The sequence below is a fragment of the Myodes glareolus genome, chromosome 1 (assembly GCF_982192425.1).
Source record: "Myodes glareolus chromosome 1, mMyoGla1.1, whole genome shotgun sequence".
NCBI lineage: Eukaryota > Metazoa > Chordata > Mammalia > Rodentia > Cricetidae > Myodes > Myodes glareolus.
This window is the reverse complement of record NC_142026.1, coordinates 137,603,592-137,616,950: the sequence shown is the minus strand read 5'-3', so window position 1 is coordinate 137,616,950 and position 13,359 is coordinate 137,603,592. Positions and strand designations below refer to the sequence as shown.

General features: G+C 35.5%; 1 protein-coding gene across 7 annotated transcripts in view; it reads right to left on the bottom strand.

The window, feature by feature from the left end:
• The window catches only part of Qki (QKI, KH domain containing RNA binding), a 113,160-nt gene that overhangs the window by 29,117 nt on the left and 70,684 nt on the right, over positions 1 to 13,359 (bottom strand). For all 7 annotated transcript variants that reach the window (XR_015001126.2, XM_085687439.2, XM_085687444.2 and 4 more), the window contains exon 4: positions 7,455 to 7,598. Coding sequence is in view for 6 of the 7 variants with exons in the window: in XM_085687439.2 (XP_085543565.1) it covers positions 7,455 to 7,598 (144 nt within the window). In the remaining variant the exon portion in view is untranslated. The remainder of the gene's footprint in view (positions 1 to 7,454; positions 7,599 to 13,359) is intronic.

Here is a 13,359-nt window from a genome sequence, read left to right as displayed (position 1 = left end):
ATACATAAATTATACTAAATGTTCTGTTCCTTCCTGAGGCTAAAACAATCAAGTTTTGAAACTCCCTACATTAAATCTGCAAAAACAAAATAAACCAATGCCTGGCTATATGCAACAGTCAATCGTTAGACTTTAATGACTGAACAACTGTGTAGAATAAAGCACTGTGCATTCCTTAGGACTGATCCTAGTTGGTTTTACTCTCAAGAGTTACTACTCTCAGTTGTACTCCACTTCAGAAATCAATTTCTTCCTAACAGCTAGATGGTGAAGATTCCGTAGTTCAGGCTGTGGTCTTTCCCCGTATCTCTAATTCTATGATGATATGCATCTCTAGTCCTTTGGCTCTAAAAGCTTACAACATGAGGGCTCTACATTCTTACTTAATTCCCATTTGGTATTAGCCATGTGTAGCTCAACATCTGCCTCCTCGATTTTCACATTTTCTTGGTTTCCCTTCAAAATTTGCTATTCTAATAGTACAAAGGGCAGAATCAATTGCCTTAATTCGTCACATATCACACCATATGGAAGTTTAATCAAAATTCCTGTCAATTCACCTTCAAAATAACCCCTCCATGAAATACCTCCACACCTCTGACTCTAGTCCCAACACCTTTTGTGTCTAGCTAGTTCCTACTCTGAATAAGCACTTGAACTTGAAAGCTTTCTACCTGGCATTTGAACTTTTACCACTGCCCTCAAAGTCAACAAACCTAGCAGCCTGGAGAATCCTTTGAATGGTTATCAAATCATGCCATCCCTGCCCTCGGCTCCTTCCAAAAGCCTATCTCAGAATAAAGACAATCTGCTCCAACCTACTTTCTCAATTACCTCCCACATCTCTCCATCTTGCTCATCCTGTAACACTGCTTGGTCCCATGATATTTTCCAATCATGTCACTGCATTTCTGTTCTATGTATTTCTTGAGAAAACTAACTTCTAAGATATACAAATGGTTGTACCACACATTTTAATTAGGTTATTTCTCAGATGTTATCTTTCCAAGAATCATTTGTAATCATCAAATAAAATAGCCTTTCCCTAACCATGGTACTTTATCCCTTTTATCTTGCCTTGGTTTTCTTTGCACCACTTTATTACAAAACAACATGGCTGATATTTTTATTATTAGTAATCAAATTCCAAAGGTACACTTTAAGATGGCAGGCATTTTGTGCTTACCTTCCCCTCTCTTTTGTGACTTTGTGCCTACAGCAAGCATCAGTAAATTGTGCTGCATAAAATGCTCAGAGATGAAAGGAATGAAAAATTCAAGAAATTCAAATACATAAAATATTGGTTCACTCTGTGGGTATGCTGTGCAAAGAGTGTACACCTTAGGGATAACCCATGTCTGAAAAGTGCACTATGGAATTCTGTGCTCTTTCTCCAGAGGAAAGAAAGAACCAAGCAAATAAACAAAACACTAAAGGCGTGCACATGGGGGGAGGAAAGTAATGTAAGGGGTTATAAGAAAACTGTGGGTGGAAGTAGGGCAAGGGAAATATGTAAAAGAAGGAAAGCACACTAGAACATGCAGGAGAAAAAAAAAACCCAGCCAATGTCAAGAGGACAGAGTGTACACTTCCACATAACAGTTGGTCTCACAGATCCAGTTGGTGGAAGAGTGAATGCGGACAAAAGAGTGGAGGGACGGCACGACACTAGACTATTAGATTAAGAGCAATAAACTAGTGCTTTGTAACACAGCAGAGTGACTATAGTGCATAACAGTGTTTCTAAAGAACTAGAAGATTTCTAACACAAACAAACTGAAAAATAATTGAAGTGATATAAAAAGGGTAAGTCAGGGTGATAAAAGAAGAAATATGGGGAGACAGCTAAAACTAAGTATCATTTGAGGGATTGTATGGAAACCTACTTCATAAAATATATACATATATGAACGTGATCTAATGGAATTATCAAATAACGGGAAAGAAAAAGCCCCAACTAGATATCTTACCATCAAATGAAACATCCAGTCTCTGGAATGAATTACATCTAACTGAGTTGTTGCCTAAAGGAGCCCTATGGAAACCTCCAAACAACCAGGCTATTTATTGTTTGTTCTTCACAAGTTGATGGTAAGGCTTTTCTTACAGCAGGAGATAATACCTATATAACTCATTCAACATGAAGAAGTTAAGCTGATGCTTACCTAGAGCCTTCAACCCTACTGATTGGTGTTTATGGTACTGGAAGAACTCTGCTCTTACCAGAGGAGAAAGGCAAACACCAACCCAATTACGTACCACTTGCTCTACAATGGCAGCCTACAGGATACACTGGTGCAACAGTGGCATAAATGTTTTGGAAGTAACCAACCAGTATCTGAAATTAAGGCCCACTCCATGAGATGCTCATCACTCCTCAGATGACCAAGAAACTGAGAATAGTTATGCCATAGACCTAGGGGAAATCCAAGCACTACTGTTCTGCTAAAAAGAATGCAACAATTAAATGACTCCTAATGACATTCAGCTATACATCTAAATCAGTATCTAGCTCAGTCAGCATCAAAGAAGCTCCCTACTACAGTGGAAGAAACAAATACAGAGCCCCACAACTGAACAAGGTGCAGAGTGAGAGCCCTTGAAACAGTCATAAATGAGGTGTCTCCATTAAATCTCTCCCTTAAGGGCTCAGGGAACTCTGTAAAGGGGGCAGAAATATTCTAACAGTCAGTGGAAACAGACACCAAGGAAACAAGGTCTTCTGCAATAAGATAAAAAAGGTAGATTACTGAAACTACTTTTAAAAACCAACTATTAGTTTTAAGTGTTTTAGATTGGTTTAGAGTTCTGTATACTGTATACAAATTTTGTATATTGATACAAATTTGAGACTAATTTTGTTAATACATACTGTACATACATTTCCAATCTGGTATACCTACACAGCTTACTTAACAATGTAACACAAATATCTAGTCACTGAAAACTATTATTTCCAACTGTTTAGGATAATCAGGTAATGCAGGTTAGTAATTAGTCACCTATTATAATCAAACTTGTAGTCACATTAGGTATGTTTTTCAAGGTCAAACAAAGATATATTTTAGCTACATAGGCCATCTTCAAACACTTCAGAGATCTACAGAATGTGGCATTCAAGATGTTTTAACAATGAGACATGTCTATGTTTGCCAGCAGCAATCTACTTTTAGAAAATAATGGGCATGCATCAAAGAAACTCCACATGGAGCTTACTTTGTGACAAAAGTAAGTCACTGGGCAAGAAAATGCCCCTTCCTCGACTGCTGACAGTATGCTGTCCTAATTAGGACACAAAAGAAAGTAATTACTAAACTTTGTCAAGACAAGGAGGGACAGCCCTTCATAATGTCCTGCTTCACAGAAAGATCTGTTGGATATCTGTTGGAAAGGCCAAAGATGTCCCAAAGTTCCAGAACTTTGGGTGACTGTCCAGGCAGCCAGCTGTTTCTGTCATTACTCAATTTTTGGGAAGTCTCTTGCTTGCTTACTTTCTGTTTACTTAGTTAATATTATTTCCTTCTTGGATCTCTGAGGGAGCTGAAGACTAGATAGTTATAATTTTCCTTGCTTACCAGACATAGAAAGCAAGATATGATAGAAAGTAAAGTTGGACTCACAAAGATAAAATAGATGTGAAGTATTTTCTCTGAATTTGTCAAATGAAAATGAACTATACATTGCTGATGTATTTACTGCCTATATATACTGTATATAATTAATGTACTTACTGTATATAGCTTTTCTTATATTAGTTATAGCCTTCTTTTTTATTTTAGACAAAAAAAAGAGTAGTGTAGTGGTATTTTGTATGTATTTTAATAAATAAAACTTGCCTGAATATCAGAGAGAAAAACAAACCCACTGGTCAGACCAGGCAGTGGTAACACAAACTCTTAATCCCAGCAGCCACACTAGTTAGCTATTAAGGACAAGTGGTAGTGGTGCACGCCTTTCATCCCAGCCCTAGAGATTCTTGCAGTCAGTATTATCATTTTGGACTGAGGTAGAAATAAGAGTCAATGGTTGTTTTGCTTTTATGATCTTCAGGTTGAACCCCAACTTCTCTGAGTTTTTATTAACTGTGCTTTACTTCTAGACAAACAACTGACACATGAATTCAGAGACTGTGATGCTATGCACAGGGCCTGCACACGTATAAGCCAGTGTTGAGAGAAGTAGACACAATTCTCCAGCGGAGTCTCACTGGGTATACAAACGATATTTAAAGGTAGGCATGTCCAGCAGGAGATGGGCAACACAAAATGAAGCTAATGATATTTTTGGAGTATTCTCCCCCCCCCCTTTTTTTCTCATAATGCTTTGCCTGGGCATTTTTAACTTTATATGTCTTTTGTTTATAGATTATGAACATCATTTTCTTCTCGGCTAAGCTTACACAGGTTAAGTATCATAGAACTGGCCAATTATGAAGAAAATTTCAAACAGTCAATCTGTTTTGTTTCAAGTCTATCTTGGCATAGGCATCAAAAATACACTAAAATTCAGTTAATTAAAATAAATTCTTTAATATAATGCCTACATTATAATAAGACACTAAGTATAGAAATATATCAGAAAATGAAATTATTATGCAGTGTTAAATCAATGCATGAAACTCATGCTTTAAGTTATATATTTCTATCCTATTGTTTGTAATTCTAAAGTTTCATTTCTTCAATGTAATACCAAGTAGCACAACTTATAATCAGTTACCTATTTAACAGTGACAGCAATAATCCTAAAAACCTTTGTTAAGGAGAGACAGATACTAAAACTGGCTATTTTGCCATAAAATACTAAATATGCGCTTTCTTAAAGTTTCATTCATTTATCTGTTACCACCTTTGTTTCTGAACAGAAACCATTCTTATCAACTAGTTATTTGTGTGGGAAATGAGAGAGTATGGGTATGCACATGCCACAGTTCTCATGTGAAAGTCAAAGGACAACTTCAGAAGCTAGCTCTCTCCCACCACTGTAGAACCTGGGGATCAAACTCAAGTAAGGCTTAGCCAATCAACAATTACACAAATGACTTTCTCTGTGTAACAAACAGTCTGGCTGTCCTGGAAACTCACTTTGTAGATCAGGGTGTCTGGCCTCAAACTCAGAGGCATGCCTCTGCCTCCCTTGGGATTAATGGAGTGCACCAACACCATCAAGCACAACTCTACAAATAAAAGAGTTAGTGCTCTAAGGTCTTACCATTAGTGTTTTGTTAAACTAAAGAAAGAGAGGTCAAAATACTCTTAAATTTATAATAAGCTTCTAAACCAATGCTCTTTTTCAAGATAATATAAATCTTATATAATATCTATATATAAATATATACACTTTTATAATAAAAGTAAATTATAGAAAGAATGGCTAAAAAAATCTAGTGAGTAAATAGGAGTGTGAACTCTTATACAATTTTCTTTTTGCTACAATAACAAACACATGTACTCAGGGTAATAGGAGTTCTGCATTGTTGGATACATAGCATTTCAATAATTTTCTGTTCATAAATCTAATAACAGTGTTCACAAAAAGACCCCTTTCATTGCTTTTTAAAACCACATAATTAATAAGAAAAAGGAAGAAGACATGATTTAACAGTGTGCAAAGAACTGCATTTACAAACAATTTGTCAGTTCAGGTTCCTTATTACATCTATAAGCACAGTTCATATAAAATTTCTTCCTTGCAAGGAATACAAAGTTAGGACACTGAAGAACACACTACTGGGATATAAAGAATGACAGATCCCAAGTTCATTTAGATAAATAAAATGAATTTTATTTATCTAATAAAATAAATAATAATAAAATAAAATAAATAAAAAATAAAATAAATTTCATTTAGATAAATAAAATTAATTTTGTTGTTTATCTATTTATATAGATAAACAACAAAATGGATTCATTGACAACTATTTTCCTAGCTTTTTAAAGAGCACTCAAGGGGAGCTGGAGAGATGGCTCAGAGGTTAAGAGCACTGACTGCTCTCCCAGAGGTCTTGAGTTCAATTCCCAGCAACCACATGGTGGCTCACCGCCATCTATAATGAGATCTGGTGTCCTCTTCTGGCATGCAAGCATACATGGAAGGAATGCTGCATAATAGATAGATAGATAGATAGATAGATAGATAGATAGATAGATAGATAGATAGATAGATAGATAGATAAATCTTTAAAGAAGAGCAGTCAATATTTCCATGTTATTATTAAGAAAGAGATAGCTTAATAAATTATGTTAATCAGGACCAGCCTGGTTTACAAAGCAAGTTCTAATACAGCCATGGCTGATACACAGAGAAACCTTATGTGTGTTGCGAGGGTGAGGTGAATTGTTTGTTGGTTGGAGAGCCTCACTTTGAGATGGATCCCCAGGATCTACACTAAAAAATTACCTTCTTTTCATTTTCCATTAAAGAAAAAAAAAAACAATATGTACCAACAGTGAAGAGTGAGGGAAAAAATGATGGGAAGAGGAAACACAAGAACAGAGATAACTGAATAATTTCCCATACGACACAAATCTCAAATTTATTTTTAGTATCTTACTTAAAGATTCCCAAACATGTTTGTTAGTTTAGATTAGCAAAGTGTGAAAAGCTCGGCTTTCAGTAAGAAAACAGTTTTTACAATGTTCTAACAAAGTTTTACTATGCAACATTAACTTTTCTACTGGGGGGGGGGGGGAAGAGCCAGAAGAGAACCTAGTGTACAGGCAATTCAAATAATGAGTTCCCACTTTCTACTTTCCCAATTCAGTAATAGCTTCACAGACCTCTAACTTATTACCTTTCCCTCTCCTCCAAACACCATCTTTCCACACAGCCTTGACTGCCCTGGAGCTCACTATGTAAACCAGGTTAGTATCAAACTCAAGAGATTTGCCTCCCTCTTACTCTTGAGAACTGGGATTATAAGCACATGCCAAAATGTTCAACTTACTCTGGTGCGGGAGAATTGTCTGTATTCTGTCAATCATGTTTTAAATAAACACTGATTGACCAGGCAGGAAGTATAGGCAGGAAAACCAGACAGGAAGTAGAAATGATGCAAGGAGAACAGGAGAATTCTGGGAAGGAGGAAACTGATTCCTCTCACTCCTGCCCAGATCACTTAAGCAGCAGGATGTGATCTGCCCCACTGAAAAAGGTACTGAGCCACATGGCTAACATAGATCAGGATAATGGGTTAATATAAGATACAAGAAATAATAAGAAGCCTGACCTAATGGGCCAATCAGCTTTATAACTTATAGACATCTCTGTGTTACTTTCTTTTGGGGGCTAAACAGCTGTGAGAAATGGGCAGGACAGAAAACCCAAACAAGCCGGCCCTTCATGTTACATTACTCAATTTTTAAGAAAAACAAACACAAGCCAAAAAAATAAATAAAATCACTAACACATAACAACCCATTCTTTATTAACAAATGTAAATGATGAAAATTACTTACTGCAGGTACCAGTAACTTTTTCACTTCTTCAACTGCTCTCTTCAGCTTGATTTCTGCTCTGTTCTGAGCATCTTCCACAGTGATTAGTACATGTAAATCTTCATTTAGATGCTCCCAATTAGGCTTGCCTCTGTTTTGTTCCTCCTAAAAAAAATTTTTTTACAAAGTTCAATGTCACTAATACCGTTTTCCAAAGATAGAATATATATTCTGTAACATGAACCTATTGCTAGTTGTTTAAAGCCATGTTTCTATTATTCTACTATAATGACATTACAAAGATTTTCAATTATTTCCCAAACCCAAACCAAAGCCTGGCAATGGGACTGACTAGTCAATCAAATGAGAACTCAATAAATATCCATGTTGCACCTACTGTATATCCAGCTGAGGTTGTAAGTGACCAAGACAACCATGAGTGTCTGCTACTCTAGGAATCCTGCAGAGCCATTTCTAAAGCATAATGAGTCACTTCTCTACTTTACTATAAGAAAACCAAGTTATCAAGGTTGAACAAGTCATTTACCAATATCACAGCAAACAAGCTGACAATTTAGGAGATGAATTAAACTTATTCTCCAATTGAGTGATGCTTCCATTCATTACAACACTTTAACTAACACTGGTTCGAGTCAATACCAGGAAAAGTATTTTGAAAAATAGGTTCCATCATGTAAAAGAAGTACGTACTGTTCAATGTAACTATTTCAAGTAGTAATTATGGCAACAATAAACCACAGCCAGTGACTGTTGTAATTGTTTAACTGTATTTCTACTGGCCTTTACTTTAAAAATGAACTATTCAGCTGAATGGAGCATCACTCTTGCTGTTGCCCACACTCCAGTGAAAGCCATGCACATGTGGGTAGCACTAAATGGACGCAGTGGGTTCTAAAAAATAAAAATAAAAAAGATGCACATGAAGTCTGAAGATCAATGTGTGTATGGGAATCCTGGGGAAACTGGACGAGGTTAGATTTGATATTTTATCGTATACACATAGAAAATTTTCAAATATTAAAGTAAAAATGAAATATATCGTCTACTCTTGCATTGTATCAAGTCCTAAATACATGTTTCATTGGTGACTGTGTGTCTCACATCTGTGATAACTTCTGGTTACCAAGCAAGGAATATATATACATGTTGAAAGTCTTATCAAACTACTTGCAAGATGTGGGCAGGCAGCCAAATACAGACTTAAGACAACTTATGAATGTACAAAGTCTTAAACCTGAAAAATAATTTAAGATTGTGAGTTATCAGAGGTAAAAAATAAAAAAACCTTTTTTTGTCAGATCTTTCTTGTGAAGGATATTAGTCTGTTATTGTGATTACAGTCAAGGGAAGTAAACTGGTATGATAAAACAGACTTTTCTATTACTTTTCACTTTATTGAGGACAAACAATGAAGACAAAAGTAAGATCTACCAAGTACCAAGTTTAATCAACTAGTGACTTTAGTAGGAAAATGTACCTATATAGTCAAGGCTAAATGGGTCTCAAGGAAAAGTAGCAACAATCAAACACTATGCAAACTAGTAGCCTAGAGCCTAACTATTTCAGTATTACATCACACCGCATTCCTTTTAACACATATTGGCAAAGCTAGGTTTCTGGTGGTTACTGTATTTTAAAAGTACTTTCATGAAGACATCAATGTGAAATAAAATGGTGGCAATGCATCATCAGAAAATCTAAACAGTACACAAGAAAACAACTACAAAAGCAATCAATAAATATTAACTGGGGTTGCTTAAAATATTTTCAATTTTAAGATTATATAAACACCAATTCGGTTACTTGTCAATATTTAATAAATAAAGGGATGGGCTCTTTCTTTTTACCTAGGGTACACCATAAAGAGATGTAGTGCAAAGGATCAATGAATCAAGAAACTGGGAACCCTGGCATCATTTACATGGCAAAGAATACAAAACACACATAATACTTCTGTGGCAAGACTCAATTTAAAACCCAAGTTTTAATGCTAAAGGATGTTTTCATTTCCCACCAAAGTTTTAATTTCATTTATTTATTTACTCACTTATGTATGTATGTATGTATGTATGTATGTATGTATGTATGTATGTATTTGGGTTTCTTGGGACAGGGTTTTTCTGTAGCTTTGGAGCCTGTTCTGGAACTAGCGTTTGTAGACCAGGTTGGACTCGAACTCACACAGATCCGCCTGCCTCAGCCTCCCGAAAGCTGGGATTAAAGGCGTGCACCACCACACTGCAAAATTTTTATTTATTTTCATCCCCCTGGTAGACTTGGGGGAATTTCTGTATTACCTGGTAAACTAAAAATGTGTCCATATATCTAAATAAATTTACCTATCTATCTATCTAGCTAGCTAGCTATATGGAATTTTCATTTCTAGCCAAGACAAAGAAGTAGAAGCAGCAAGACTCACTCCTCACTCTACTGACACAACCAAAGTGTATGAGACAACAATCACAAAGTAGAAATTAGAGACTGGAGAAATGGCAATGGTGAGGGCACAGGGACCAATTTGAAACTACCCAACTTCATGGCTTTAGTCTTGGTCCACACACTAGAAGATACTAAAAAGGTAACCACCTGTGAGTCCAGGAAAAGTAAAGCAGCAAAGTTGAAGAGGGTTGGAGAGCTCCCAAGCACTACAGGCAACAGTTCCTAATGCATGCTAGGCAGAGAATTCTAAAGGCCAGAAAGCAACCAAAGGATTCCACATCACAAAGTACCTAGCTCTCTCACATGGAACTAGACTGAAACATCTCATGAGTCATCAACAGCATACCAAAGGGAAACAATTCAACCTAGTATGAGCTACAGTGTTGCCTAATAAATTACAAAACCAAGGGACCTACAAAGAAAAAAAGGATTTACGGGAACTAAACATTTCCAACTATCTCAACCACTTGCCAGAAAAATACAAAAACAAACAAACAAACAAAAAAACTAAGTGGCATTTTTAAGAGTAAAAGGATATCTTGCCAACAATGTAAAATTCTCTATCTGCTGTCTAGTCAGAAATTAACAGTCACCAGGGCTGGGGAGATCACTAGGTGAATAAAATGCTTGCTTTGTAAGCACAAGACCTAAGTTCAGATCCCTAGATAGATAGATAGATAGATAGATAGATAGATAGATAGATAGACAGACAGACAGACAACAGATAGACAGACAGACAGACAGACAGACAGACAGACAGAGGTTAAGAACAGTGGCTGCTCTTCAAGAGAACCTAGCTTGATTCCAAGAACATGGCAGCTCACAACTACCTTACCTGTAACTTCACAGCCATGACATTTGACTCCCTTTTCTGGCCCCTGCTGGCATTGCATATACATGCTGTATAGACATACATGAAATAACAAGTGAGTGAATGAATGAATGAATGAATGAATGCATGAATGAATGAATAAGGTAGAGACCTGGGAAGGAAGATGCTCAGCCTCATGCTATTGCCTTTGTGTACAAGCACACATGTGAACAAACACATACACAGAATGGTGGTGGCGGTCATTAAAGATTGTATGAGATGAAAAAAGTCAATTAAAACAAATCTACTAATAACACAGATGTTACAATAAAGACTTCAAAATCTATTATGTGTTTGTAATGTATATACACTAACAGAAGGAGATGCAAAAACTAATTCAAAGCATATCAGAAAAGATTAAAAATAAAACTGAAATCATTACTTGCCACAGAAATTTTTATTCACAGAAAACACAAAAGTCAAAGAACTTAAAAAAAAAAAGATATGACCTGCCTTGTAGGAACAAAGACAAGGCTGCAATATAATCTGCCATTATGCTTTACTGAAGGAATCAATTTCTGAGGGAGAAAATTTTTGAATCTTTCGAATTCTGTTTTGCTATTCTAACCATATTTGAGTGAGATTCTAAACACATCTTGGCCGGAATACAGACACAACAAGATTAAAAGTTTTGTCTTGTTTTTTAAGACTAATTTTTATCTTCAAAGGTCATGCCAAATTCCTTTCTCGCAAGCCATTTTCTAGGTTAGGTGAAAAGTATCAAGAAATGGGAGAAAGCACATGGTAAAACAGACATCTACATAAAATGCCTTTTCTTCAAAGAGAGGACCATTCATAAGGTTGCAAGAGGACTGACATGTAGTCATTTAGCACAGAGAATTCTTCCCAATTGCAATGGTGATGTTTCTTTGTTTTTGTTTTTTAATGTAGCTTTAAAACACTTTCAGTGGACAACCATTTCTTTTTAAAAAATAAATAAATAATAAAAATTACCTGCTTATTACTTTAAAGCTGCTACATCCAGTGACCTAAAAGTTGGATTTAAAACAATATTCTAAACATTTGAGAAACAACTACTGTTTTGATTATGTGGTATCAAATACCAAGTCTTCCTGTTTTGCAGTTTGAAACTCTGTTCTAATTAATAAAGAAATTCTGTAACATGAACAGCATCAGAGCAAACTGACTGTCCAACCTGGAAGACTCTTTGAAGTTTTTATCTACAGTCTGGCAAATCAGAACAAGATATCTGTCCTCTTGTACTCTTAAGGTGAACGCTCTCAGGATTAAATCCCATGGGTCTAAATATACTGAAACAAACCAGTTTCTAACAAGTTTTATCATTAGGTCAAATATCAAAACCCAACAACAATTTACAACAAGTTGGTAAATATGTATTTAATTAGTGGGAGAAAAGACACCAAGAATTTAAAGAAGAGCAAGGAAGAAAAAGATGGGAGGGTCTGGAGATAAGTGGGGGAAGGAAGAAATGTTATAATCTCAAAAAAAAGAAAGCATTTGAGGAGAAAAAAGAGACATAAAATACATTCCACATTGTACAATTCTTCCAGTCATAAAGCTAACCTCAAATCCTATTTCTTAAATTTGAGTAAAACAAAAATCCTGCTTTGCAAACAAGAAAAATTTACTCAGATATAAATATCAGAATAATTTTATATTTAGCTTATTGAAACTGTTTTAAGAAAAATATAGGCAGCAAGAATTAAGCAAATGCATTAAATTCAGTCTACATAAGAACAAATGTTCATTCAAAGAATTTTTATTATTTAACATCAATTGTTTTCTTAAGTTTAAAACAGAAGATGCCGAAGTGGGTGATGTATGTTCGCAGTCCCAGCACTAGAGAGGAGGAGGTAGGAGAATTCAGTCTGAAGCTAGTTTGATGGTAATAAATCCCACCTAAGTCTGAATTACACAGTAACACACTGAAACACACACACACACACACACACACACACACACAAAACTATGCATATAAGAACTGACCCCAGTGCTGAATCTTTACAGAATATACCTAAGAGTGTCTGGTGTATGATGAATAATTTTACTCTTCCATTTTCACAGATTTGAATCTATCTTTTATATCTTCGTAAGTGTTCTAGATATTAATTTCCATATTTGTTATCAACAGCTCTACATTCAACTGGTGAAATGTCAAATGTACTAGTTCTCAACACTTACTCTGCTAGCAAATACTAAATCCAGTTTTATCATCATGCACTTTAATTCACTATATTAGGCTAACATATACCACATTTATGCTAGAAATTACTTCCTAAAATATACAGGAAAGTATTTTGCATGTAATAAATACTGAAGAAACATTTGATAATAAATTATTTTACTATAAACTGAAAATAGCAAGTAACACAAAATACACTGGCTAAACATTAATTTTTGCCCCGGATTCTGTGTGATCTATACTATTATGAAAATGTTACTTCTCAGCTGCCCTTGTGGCATTTTGAACCCATCACTACCAAACAATTGCAGAATGACTTGAATTAACTGCGGTAGATCCAAGTGGTGCTGGTTCACATCTTTAATCACAGTGTTTGGGAGTAACACACTTTTAATCCCGCACTAGCAAGCTAGAGACAGGAGCAATATTGC